This window comes from Convolutriloba macropyga, chromosome 12 (genome assembly GCF_964194025.1).
Source record: "Convolutriloba macropyga chromosome 12, txConMacr16.3, whole genome shotgun sequence".
In the NCBI taxonomy this organism is placed as follows: domain Eukaryota; kingdom Metazoa; phylum Xenacoelomorpha; order Acoela; family Convolutidae; genus Convolutriloba; species Convolutriloba macropyga.
In genome coordinates, this window is record NC_134479.1 from 9,677,355 (window position 1) to 9,690,711 (window position 13,357).

Consider the following 13,357-nt stretch of genomic DNA (forward strand, 5'->3'; position numbering starts at 1 on the left):
AGAAAAATAGGAAATAAAATTGCCAAATGAACGGATGTAATCCACTCCCCCTTTTTCATATTGAATGTACAACACTCACGTTCACGTTGCTTGATGGCGTAACCCAATGGCTTGTCATCTAAAACAAAAAAGAGAGACTTCAGTAGCAAAAGTATTAGCGAAAGCGCACAAGAAACGATTAATCGTTTCTCAAACTCTATTGCCGAACGTAAAAAATGCTCTCACTTGTTTCTGCAGGGAGAATCAGTTCTGACTCAGACAGTCCCAGGGAACTCTTTAGAGCCATCGATGAGCTCACAATTCCATCACAAATACGTGAAACGTGCGAGTACCTGAAAAAATAGCTTAAATAACCACAGTATATTGCTACATTACTATTACTAGATTAGTTTAATCAATTTTATTATGTCTGCGCTTCCTAAGATCTCTGGCTAGTTTGACTGAAATAAAAACGAATACATGACAGACTGTCCAAAAATAGCGACAATTGATTCCCACTACACAGAAAGGATGGAAACATGCAAAGAATACGAAAAGAGCAGTTCAAAACTTGTGACCTTAGAAAGAATGCTCCAAGGGAGATGAGAGCCAGAAGGAACATTTTCCGCTAGCGTATCCAATGATTGAATTAGTCTTTACCCAACTTTGATTCGAGCTCAATTGAAAGAACCCTTAATGTAATCCTTAATCTTAAAGTTTAACCTCCTTTCATCTTTCGCAAATACATTGAACTGAGCGTTATTATTTTTATTAATCTCAGGCTTTCTGGCCCTTAAATAAAGCCAGAGGGCCTTAGTGACATCTTATTAAAACGATGGAAAAATATATTTTTCAGCAAAAATTTCAGACTTGATGCTACTGCAACTAAGTGACCGTTTTGCCGCACCCAGAATATCAGCAAAATTTAAGATATTTCAATAGCTTAGTTTTGCTGAGGAGATTAAGAAGACAGCAAACATTTCTTACACTAGATGGTAGAGCTCCTCGTTGACAGTTGGCCTGTCGATTGGAGTGGTCAATTTGTACACCATCTCATTGAATTTCTTAAATGTCTTCTCTCTCTGCTTCTCATCCTCCATCTCCAGAACTTTCTAGAACATTCAACAAAAAGATAAAGCCCTCAACTTCCAACTTAACATAAACCATGGGAACTTTTGTTCCAGCCCCAAATTTTGGTATGGTGTTACTATGTGCCAAGGCTACTTTTTGTCGAGACGTCTGTGGCCGATCGATATCTTTTGTTCGGGGAACAAAGGTGATTGACGGAAAAATGATCAAAGAATGAATCTATGAAAATAAACGTAATTTTTCTGTCTACTTTTCCATCACAACAAGCAGTTACATTTCAAAACACATTAATAGAGTTGTTGAACGTGATGTGATGTAAGTGGGAGGGGGGATTGCATGCGCTTGTGTGGGAGTGTATGATAAATAGAACATAGCCGGCAGATTGCCGGAATAGCTGCGAAACAATTCAAGTTTTTCATATCGTTTTTGGCAACCGAAAACGCCAGCGAATTGCAAAATTTGTGACTTGCCCTACAGAACTCAGGAGAGCCGCTGAAATATCGAGTGTTTTTTATTTAATCAGTGAGAAGCTACCAACGGAAACACGAAAACAATGGGAGCTGTCATCAAAAGGGAACGAAATTCAAAAGCATGAGATCTTCGAGGTCAAGAGGAAAAAGCTGCTTCAACTGTTTGCGACCAGCGCATAGATCAGAACATTGTGATGCATGCATCCAAATGAAAAGAGTCTGGTAGCAAAAATCACTCTTTTGTCTAATCTGCTACCTTTAATCATTGTGGATTAGAATATTGTGGACCTTTTTAACATCAAAGACGCATTGCGGCAAATTGAAAAACTCCAGAACTGAGGCAATTCACATAGAGCTTGTGATTTCTTTAACAAATGAAGATGGCCTTGCAGCCGTGAAACGATTCACAGATCGAGGTGCGCCGGAGGGCATATATAGTGATAATTTAACAACCTTTATTAGAAACAAGGGGGAGCCTAAACTTAGACAGGCTTTAGCAACAAAGGAGTTTCAGCATCTTATCTCCAAAATAGCTGCGAAAACATTACTTGTTTGACCATTCCAGCTCGGACACCAAATCTTGCAGGAAAATGGGAAGCAGCAGCCAAATCAATGAAGCATAGTAAGTACACAAGTATTGGAGGAAGGAAACATCCATTGGAATTTTGATACGACCCGATAACAAACTCGTTTTGTTGATGAACTAATGTCATTGACAATTTTTTTTGATACAAAATGTCGATTTAGTTGAACCTGTTCAAGGAGGCCGCATCGTTACGATCTCCAATCAAATCGAAGCAGCATGTATAACTTTCAGAAACAGCCGAAAAAGATTATGTTGCTCTAACAAATAGCCACATGCTTGAAATCAAACTTTTTAATTTCAAACGAGATTATCAAATTCCCATGGTCTTATCGAGCTTAAGTTTCTTGAGCATAAAGCATTACAAAGCAATTCAAGCAGTTTTGTGAGCTTTGTTCAGTCTTCAGTAATTTGACTTCTGTATGGACTACTTTTTTATTTTTCAACAAGTAATATTAGATGATACACGCGTTCAGAAAACTCAAAGTTGAGATTATTTCAGCCCCTTTGTAAACAGATAATTATATTCAACACACTATATTTTGTATCCCTGTCATTTACATTCCTAAATACAAATCTTTACCAGCTTTGCAAGGAAGCATTAAAGCTGTTACAGATCCCAAATTCTAATCATTGTTTTTTGAAAAATATATTAATTTTAGAACTCTTATTTTTACGATGCCGTTGATAAAAACAAAGTAAAAAATTGAATTCTTTCAAGTTTCCCATTCGTCGTATTTTCTGTCTTTTGCTTTCATTCAAAAAGTGATGTTTAAAAAACGAGCAGATTTCCTCAAATTAGCCACCGTTGACCAAAATAACCGACTTTTAGATGGCAGTTATAGAGAAAAAAAGATGAACGAAGATTACATAATTTTACTCTAAATGTAAAATTTGTTCGAACCTGGTCCTCAGTTTTATTGGATTTGATAACGATGGTGAATTCAACCTCTAAATGGGAGGACAATTAGCTTAACACTAATAGCTATTAGCAAAATTCCTTATGGAACTTTGATAACTAAATGAACTAAGTCTTGGGCTTAAATGGTTTATCCCGTTTCTTTTGAGTTCCCTTTGACCTGCACTATACTTATGTAAATTCTGAAAGGGTTTGAAATTTCATTCAGTTAAAACAGTGAGGTAAGTCAGAAGTCATGCATCAAATGGTGACTTTAAATCGAAGTTGAAACAACTCGCAAGCAATACAATCCAAATAAATTAATAGCACAGCTAGCAGACTCCCGGAATAGCTTCAAATTAGATGTGCTTGCAGTTAAATACATATCGAAACAGATACAGAAAACAGCTGGATAAAAGTTATTGCGGCCTAATTAAAAACATTAAATCAAAGGGGGTGCATCATACAGAACACTTTTGGGTGCACAAATTTTGCCAACGCAGAGGTGCGATTCTCAATCCCGGCATAAGAATCGGAGGCTTTCCCCACTTGGCTATTAGGCCCTTGGTACCACTTATCTCACAACTAATTTTGTTTTAGCAACAGACTAAATTTAGGAATGCGACCAACTTAGGTCACGCAAAAAGCAAATCAAGCGTGAAGAAATCAAGCGAAAGAATGTCTAGAACAAATGTAAAACGAGCGTCAGACGACAAAACAGAAACCAGGAGCACGGCAAGATGTCTCCACCGAGCTTACAGCTCAGCCGCTAAGAAAATGGCTAAAACCAGCTTCAAGTGACCGGCAGACCAATTAAACATTACAAGCCAAAGAAACAAGGAGTATCACAAAATAAAAGAAAACTGTTGATTAATTGGTACCATCGTGCTCAATTCCAAAATTGTCAATAAGAAATCAAGGAATAGAGCAGAGATCTCTTGATTGACATAGAGCTTGCAAGCAGAACTAGCCAAAAACATCAAATGTCAAAAAACTTGAAATCAGCAAAAAATCAGCAAGAATCGTCAACGATTCATGCTCTTACCCTCACGACCAAAATTTTTAAAACAAAAATTGTAGAACTAACAGCAAGAACCCAGCGTAAATCATAAAGAGCTTCATCTGATAACTAGAGCTAAAAAAAGTACAAAACACAATAATTTTAAAAAAATTAAAAAAAATGGCAAACATTGTAAAGTTGTCTAATCTTGTGACCCTTTAGGCCTCAGAACCAATTTTGAAATTAGCAAGGCAATGTTAATGATTTGAAAATATACCCAATTTCAGCTCCCTAAACCAAACACGCAAGCTATAAAACATTTTGTGGCCACTAATATAAAAATCAAATAAAAACTTATCGATTTTTGTTTGGTCAACTTTTGCCGATCGAAATATTTAACGTACAGATATGAATGGTATCACTAGACAATCCGTCCATCAAGGTTGGAGTATAACTACAAAGTGCTTGATTTATATTTCGACTATTTAGAGGAGTTATCGTGGTTAAAATTGTGAAAACTGACATAATACTGACTTTTTTCATATTCATTTAAATTTTATTATTTCTTGCAATTTATTAATTCTGGCTCAAAGATTTTAACATGCTCATCTCTTCAGTGTCCTAATAGATGTTAAGCGTAGCCAGGCTATTATTGGTGTAACCATGGTTTTACAAAAAAAACATTAGGATTTGAATAAAACTTGTCGTCTTTGAAAGCAATATTTTTTTAAGCGCCACCATTTGAGTTGTTCTTGCCCTGTTTCATGTTAATTTCTAGCAAACTATAGTAAAAAAGATGCATTTGTTTCAATGGTTATTAAATATTGCTACCTGAATTGGTCTGCAGGCAACTAACAATTTTTACTACTTTAAAACTGTTTCCACTAAAATTTTCATTTCCAAAATTTAGGGAGACCCTTTTTGTTCTTTACGTTGTATTGTAAATAGATCTCATGACTGAGCCGGTTTCAATGAAATTCTAACGAGGTGCAAAGGAACCTTTATGAAGCTTTCAGTGAACAGCTTATAATATTGATTACTTTGAAACTAGTTGCTCCTGAGTAAATTTGTCGAATATTCAATTTTGAGTAAAATGTTTGTGGTTTAATCACAGTATGAGTTAAAAAAAGTCTGAATTAAAGCTATAGTTTCAAAAGGGTACACTATTAAAGGTTAAAGTTCATGGCTAATTTTGTGAGTATGACACTAACTGTTTCCAAACCAAATAACCGGAAATTGAATTCTGACCCCTTTCGTTATTTTTGTTGCCCTACCCTTTAGTTTCATTAATCAAAAGTATTCATAGGTAAGCATTGAAGCATAAGTGAAACTAAATTTTGTTTTCAGTTGATAGCTAATCGTAGATATGTCATTAAAACTATTTGATTTCGTAAAAATTGTGGATTAAAAAGAACTCCTATCACTTTGATTTGTTTGAATGAAAGATGAATTTTTAGTAATTTCCTATTCATTGCGTTTTTTTACTTGTCGCAATGATAACAATTCTCATCAGCCTTCCAATGAAGAATCAGTCCAGTTAAATCGTTTTTCAAATTTGTGGCCATATTCTACAGACCGAAAAGCCATAAGAGTTGACAATTTTTTCGAACCTCGCCTCAAACTTGCTATTACTCTCTCTTAAACTTGCATTGTGTTAGTTTTGTGATTTTTTTGGTTAGTAGAGCTGTGAACTTGTGCTTAGTAATTTCCTAGACTAATTGATAGAAAGTGGCTAACTATTTCAATCCATCATTTCGAGGTTTTTTAAACTCGGACGCCATTAAATATCTGGATTTATAGGATTTAATAACCAATATGTTACATCTATCATTTGATAAGTTCCATAGACAGACATGACTTACATCACTCATAACATGCCTCATTATTTAAATTTGATCTGAATTTAGAGTCTCAAGTTACATTTACAAATGAGCGTGGAGATTATTTTAGATTAGATTTCTGAACTCACGTATAAATCTAAATTGAGAATTGAAAATCTAGGGGAAATTAAGTAAAGGCCAAGCAATTTTGATTATGAACTTGAAAGACAATACCGTTTGCAATTTAGTTTTAAAACAGAATAGAGGTTGATTGCTAGATTTTCTGTTTTATGATAAAAATTGGTTTAGTTGATAACTTTTTAATCTATTTTTGCAAAATTGCATTGGAGTTGCGCTCATATCTGTCCTTTTGTTTGCTATGGTGTTCATCTTAGTGAAATAAAGAAGTTTGATCTTAACAATTTTTGACATACACGTCTGCCCCTTTTTTAAGACGCTATCAAAATTAGTTAGAAATTTAATAACTGCTTTCTTTATTTTGAAGGTAGTCTATCTCCTCTTTAATCGGTAGACAATTAATTAATTAATCCAAGAATCAAGAACAATATGTGCCAACGCACATCAGCGATCCTCCTTATTTGCATTAGTATTTGCACGAAACAATAGCCATTCGAATTTTATCAAAATTATGCAATATGCAACATAACGTACTTCTCTGATGGTGTTCAAATCCAGATCCCACACAACCTCTTCTCTCTCCTCTTCTGGAAAGAGATCCTTGTAGAAGTTGGTCAAATCCACTAGTTTTTCATTCACACCTCCGGTCAACTGAAAAACGCAATAATTGCAACTACATTTGTTACCGGCCAAAGTTATACGTTTCCATTTGTAATTATCATTTAGTAGAAATTACTTTTCTCTTAAAATTTCAACAGATAATTATGGCATCGAATGATTTGTATTAAATTTTTCGTGGATGAAATTTCTATTACCTGGTTACCACATCCATAAATGGTAAAATTCCTGCTTTGGTTATGATTGTGAAGCTCAGAGGTAGCCGCATATTTGGGATCAGAAGTAAAAACAAGTGGTCTGTCCCTTTTTAAAATAAATACTATGTGTCGACTAATAGATTTAGCGATTAGATGCATGACTTTACCTTGAAAATATTACGCATCTGTAAATTAACACAAAATGTCCATTAGTGCACTGCTTATGAACTACGTGCTCAAAAAAACAATAGTCCAAACAAGAAGCCGCAGATATTTTCAGTGCACTTTTTATACATTTGTGCAACGAATGTGACACAATGATTGATTTGAGCGTCAACAAATTTCAGCTTCTGGGCTTTAGAATTGCCAATGAAATCACGGATGGTACTGTAAAAATTTTTTAACTTTAAAGCTTCAAGCAGATAGAAGAATATCATCAGGTAAAAACAGATTCTACTACTGAAAAACCAACAAAACATGACAAGTGATCTTGAAACTACTTCAAAACATTTTAAAAAATCAAGTCCTCACCATTAGCACGAAGAAAGAACAAAGGACGATAGAATTTAACGATAACAACCGATATTAAACATAACCGACTAAACGTCGGAAGAATTGCTCTTGAACGACTAGTGGGAGCTCTAATCAATTGCAGCCTGCTTCAGTCGGGGGGCGGGGGGGGGGGGAGGGGTAGCCTAAATGGGACTAAGAAGTTCTATAGTGGGCTTCAAATAACCATATTAGAGGTTAACATATACCACTATTAAGATTTAAAGTAAAAAAATGACACCAGTTTCGGCGCACTTTTTATTTGACTTTTAGTATTAAATTGCCGCCAATTGAGTTCAGCTGCTTGAAATTGTGATTGAGAGAGAATTTTAGATCACGCGAAATGCAAAAAGTCAAGGGCGTAAAAGTCACTCGAAAAGTCAAAACCGTCAAGCGAAAATTTTGCATAAAAAAAGACACACGTTTACAATAATTGCTATGAACTGCGTTCAAGAGCAATTAATCACTCAGAAGGAATAACGACGAATGATACAATTACAGAAAATGAAACCTTTAATGCAGTTTATCGATTCAATTGAATATCGATTTCAGAAAGTAAACAGCTGAAAGATTTCTAGAAAACAGCTGTCGTAATTTTGAAGACTGTAGTCCCAAAATAAAACTGAAAAGAATGGGACCTAAGAAAAACCTTAGCAAAAAAAATCAGATTTTACTGAGATGTTTTCAATTGATTTAGACTTCTGGACTGCAAAATTTCTCTTAAAAATCATCAAATGGTGAGATTAAAGAAATTCCTATTAAAGAAAGCGAACACTATTAGAGAAGATACACACAAATATAAACACACACCAACAGACAGAGAGGGAAGTAATCTTGAGACTGCGGTAAGTCGAGTGTAACCAGAAACGAGTCACATGTAAAGGACAACACTAACGCAGCTCCCGAAAAACGATTCAAAGAATTTGCACTCAGAAAACAAAAACATATACCTCGAAGAGACTAAGAATGGCATTTGTTAACTAATTCAAAGAAGCAATAAAAAACTCCATAAAAAAGCGATAATCATACACAAATTGAAGAACCTGAAAATTCCAGAGAAAGAGTAAACTTCTGTTCACACAGTTTTCTCACTCTATATTAAAATCGGGGTAAATAATATGCTCCTGCTTCTGGTTCACTTCATGTTTTAGCCTCATCAAATCCAATTTGAATTCAGAAATCACCAAAACGTATGCGAACAACGCTTGCAAAGATCACTGAAACTTTTCTAGGAGCAAGAGTACTAGTAATTCCACCAACCAAACGAAAGGAGGGTATGACCGGTGTTGATCACATTCTACCTATTGAACTTTGCTCCAAAAATTTGTTCGAGAGCAACTTATGCAAAGGTTTCAAAATAGTCTCAGAAGATAGAAATGTTGTTGTGTCTGAAGTCTACCTCATTAGTGTTGAGTAGATTCAAATATAAAGAGCGTTCGATTTATTTATTTAGGGTAATATCGTTTGCTATCGAATTTTGAATCAGCCGGATTGGGAGCACACTATTAATACAATAATCCACTACCGTCGGACAAATTGCTCTAAAATGAAAGACGTGGGGCTGCCTTTGGTTGCTGTAACTATACCGTAAGCTTAGACGAGCTAGCCTGACCGGGTGTGGGATCTAGTAAATTTGCGATCCGAGAAAATCCATGCACTGAGAAGTACACAGGGACTTTACTAGTTTAGGTAATTGGTAGAAAAATCTCATTAAAATACCAAAAAAGACCTAAATAATTGCTCTGAACTTTCTTCGATGGCAATTAAGCTTTCAAGATTTCCTCAAAACTTCGTAAAACAATTTGTTACGTTATTCTGCATTATACCCACTGCATTCTTAAGCTTTGCGAGTAGAGAATCTGAATCGGCGTTATTTCAAAGCACTTTATGCGCGTACGGTGAACAAAAACACCAAGACACATTCAGCGGTTGTTTTTAATTGTCTTTTGTTCCCTGCTGTCTTTGTTTTCAGCACACAAACTGGTTACCAGAAAACTAATGTTTAAAACCATTAAGGAAAAAGCGACCCAAATACGGCTAGAAAGAACTCGCAAGCGTTGTAAGACCCTGTTGCTTGCTGCATTAGAAAAAAACGGTTTATCCGAAAGAACCTTTGGTTAATCCTGTCCCTGGGCAGCATATGCATCGCTAATAAAAATAACTGACCGAAAAAGCGACGTTAAAAAACATTTTCAAAGAATTTTGAAAAACTTCCGAAATATACATTCAAAATTCTTACCCCAGGATTTAGTCGCTCAAACTTCTCTTCATCAGTGAGGAGAGCATCAATTGGAGTAGGTGGAGGTCTGCTAGTGTGGAGAGCATCCACAATGTTCAGGAGAAAGTTCTTCGAAATAGTTGCAGCTGTTCTCTTTGCTAACATGTCCTGAAACAAGCTTTCATGAAACATGAGCTTTTTGTCAAAGATCTGACATCTGCATCATATGGCCGCTGTTAAGTGATGCCAAAATTGTAGTTGCTTTTAAGTACTGTAAAAGAGGAAAGGGCGAAAGAAACAGGACACCATTTTGAGATCCATTACATCCTTTATATTTTTGCAATAGCCGCTATATTTGAGTGATAAGAACTAAACAAACCACAGAAAGTGACCAAACTGAGCAGAACTAAACGAATTCAAGGCCAAAAAATCAATTTAAGTCGACGCGGGAATTGCTCTCGATGGACGGTGGAGCTCTCGAAACGTTCTCAGTGGGTGGGTTCAACTTTCATTTGCGGCAGCCAATAAATATAAAGTTAAGGACGAAATCGAACATAGCCGTTGGATTTCCAACCATTAGCCGCGAAATAAAGTCCAATATCCACAGATATAAATAATTAAATTAATTTTGAGTTTATTATTTCAAATTATCCTTATTTTCGGATTATTTTACAACGACTGATGTCTTTCAAGTTATATGGGCATAGAGTTCATCCAATTATGTGATCTCCATTGAATTTCAATAAGACTCCACCTTCTTAATTAAGATTTAATAAGTGAGTGCAGAAGTTATTTTTATAAGTCAGTTATGCGTCAAATAAGTCAGTTATGCGTGAAAATTTATTACACGATTGACCTACAATCCTATACAGATAGCAATTAAAAAAACGTCACGCACACAAACTCGACTGCAGAGTGATAGAGGTAGAAAAAAAGTCGCACTTTGACTTCTTGGTGCGTGATCAAGCACTCGAAACGAAAATCGGGAAGATGACAGAATTTAAAAAAGGCAAGTCGTGAACTACAATTCAATATGTCATTAGAAATGACTAAGAATTAACTTTGAAAACTTTGAAATCAAGAACTCCTAAAACAGCTCAGATAAAAGTCAAACTGCAGCACTAAAATTAGATTGAAAAAATATCACGAAACAGTGAGTGGGGTATATCAGAAATCAAACATGAAAGTCGTGAATTAAGTTTTAAAAAATGTGAACCAAAGGAAAAGCTAATTAAAAACATAGCTGGCAGATTGCCCGAAAATAGCCACAATAAGCTTCATAGATATGCAGTCTGAACAAAAACTGTAAAAAAGCCAGACCAAAAAAAAACTCTTTTCATTTCATTAAAGGCTAAGATGTTATATTTTGATTAAGAATCTGTATGTTATTGATGCCTTTATTATCTGCTCTCAAACAACCTTCATTTAGAGTGCCACACATTACTTGACTTTATCTCTGAATTAAAGTAAAGAAAAGTCAATTTCAGAGTAAGGGAGTCACTTTTGCGAGTGAGGTAAGTCGCGTGCGACCAAAAACTTAATCACACGATAGAACAAAAAAACTCGCACAAATAAGAGGGAGAAATGCATCAACGAATGAACAAAAATCAGATTTGAAGTGGTTGTGACGTCATATGCTCGTAAAAATCTTGACGAAGAAATAAAAACCAAGAGATGGCAAATAATAGCCCAGCTATCGCTGTGCGGCTATTAAAAACATAAGAAGACAAGTCCTGACCTACAATTCAAAGAACTTTCATTAACTTAACAAAAACTAGACACTGAATGGACCAGGAATCGATTGAGAAAACTTTTTAAAAATCCGATAGAAAACGAAAAAAAAAACAGTAACAACCAAAGTCAAAAAGCCGCATGTGAACAAAAACGAAAGAGAAAAAGAATTTGTCGAAAACGGTCTTCACTTTACTTTAAAATTAGAGTGAAAAAATTTAAACCAAAAAAACAACTCGCTTTTCCACTCCACTTCCTGTTTCGGCGTGAACGAAATCATCACTTCACTTTGACATCAAAATCATGAAAATATGCGAACAGATCTTAAAATAAGACAGCACCTAATAGAATTCAAATTCTTTGATTTGTGTAAAAAATGAGAGCGCCTAAATAATAGCCGTTGAGACGGTGAAAGCGGCTATTAAAAAGGGATTTAATTATGTGACAAAAATCCGCAGAAAAAAATGCAGCAACTCAAGCCAACTTGGACACAAAGTAAATTATGGCCAAAAACTGATTAAAAAAATAGCTGTAAAAAGCGTTTAAATCACAAAACGGCAACAAACGACTAAAAATAATCAAAACGGCTACCAATTACCTGAGAAACCTATAATGCAGACTATTGAAACCCTTTCAGCATAAAAACTTGAACAAAAAACTATCGTTTAGCAAAAAATTTTAAAGTTAAAGACAGCGCCGAACACAATTGTAACTCTTTGAGATGTTAAAACCCATGATGATACCAATAACAGCCTTGGCATCACTTCGTGGCCAATAAGAAACGTTTTATTGGACTTTGAATTTAAAAAAAATGAGCATTTTCGACACCCGTATCAGTCTGTATAAGCAAAACAACCAATATTAACCGGCTGGGTTAATTAAAAGGTGAATGCAAATGAAAACGATTTCCAAAATGCCTCATTTCCAGGTGCATTTCCCCTCCAATCAAAGTTACTAACCGATATTTCCTCTCTGACTTCCTTGTATTTGTCCACCATAAGAGCAACTCCCTTAAGTGTGACGATGATCTTGGCACCTCCACACAGCTTGGGAGTCGTGTTCATCTGCCAGTTCTCCGAAAAGATCCCTGGAACATTGTTTTTCTACATTTATGTTTTTTCGAGTATCTGCTCTTCAGCCTTACAGGGGCACATGACTTTTAAAACCCAGGCACATTAATATAGGCATAACAACGAGCCATTCGCCAACAATTATCTTGCAACGCGGGACGGAAAAAGTTCGGAAGCGGGAAAGGGAGAGGACAATCAACTTCCCAATTAATGTAGCGATTTTAAAAATTCTCGATTCCTTTAGCAGAAAAGCTAAACATTTTAAACATTCGTTCCCACAGCCATGGCATTCTATTATGCTCAGGTAAGAAAGTCCAGCAATTAGAATGCGACATGAGTGAACGTTGATGGTCTAAAGAATTCCAAAAACGACTCGAAAAAAGAAGCTGGCTAAATTACCTGATGTCACAAATTCTAGTAAACAAATGTCAGCAAATAAAATGAACTCTAACCTCAATAATCTTCTTGCACAGGTTAAAAAACAGCAGAAATTTTCTGAGAAAACTAAGAAGCTTCCTTCACATCATAAATTTATGTCTCCAAAACAGTTTTGTTGAATTGCATACTTATAAGAAGAGTTTATACGAAGAGAGACTCTAAGAGCCCTTAATGCCTTCCGGGCGTTACCTTTCTCTCGTTTTTGGGGACAAAAAGTCAAATGGGTCAGACAAAAAATCGGTCAAGCGAAAAATCGCATAAAAAGACCACAGGATAAATATAATTGATAAAAACTTCGTTTGCGAACAATTATTTTCTGAATTATTTCAAAACTATGCCGAATTATATCTCGCTCGTTTATCTCAATTATACAACGACTAAAAAAATGCAAATTTAGACACAGAATTTTATTCTATATTATTGTTCTTTTGCATCTCGTATTTGTTATTGCGAGAGTAATCAAAGGATATTACTGAAAAGAAAAAATCTAAATGGCTAGATATTATAGTTTAGTCCGGTTGTTATGTACACATTTTCCAATTAATCATCAGTAGCAGTT

General features: G+C 35.3%; 1 protein-coding gene across 8 annotated transcripts in view; it reads right to left on the reverse strand.

Moving 5' to 3' along the window:
• Nucleotides 1-13,357, reverse strand: part of LOC142350732 (MYCBP-associated protein-like) — an 81,941-nt gene that overhangs the window by 11,399 nt on the left and 57,185 nt on the right. For all 8 annotated transcript variants that reach the window (XM_075402678.1, XM_075402677.1, XM_075402676.1 and 5 more), the window contains exons 14-19: nucleotides 12,250-12,377; nucleotides 9,581-9,727; nucleotides 6,512-6,628; nucleotides 967-1,091; nucleotides 226-332; nucleotides 80-118 (exon numbers count right to left, since the gene is read on the reverse strand). In XM_075402678.1, coding sequence (XP_075258793.1) covers nucleotides 80-118; nucleotides 226-332; nucleotides 967-1,091; nucleotides 6,512-6,628; nucleotides 9,581-9,727; nucleotides 12,250-12,377 — 663 coding nt within the window. The remainder of the gene's footprint in view (nucleotides 1-79; nucleotides 119-225; nucleotides 333-966; nucleotides 1,092-6,511; nucleotides 6,629-9,580; nucleotides 9,728-12,249; nucleotides 12,378-13,357) is intronic.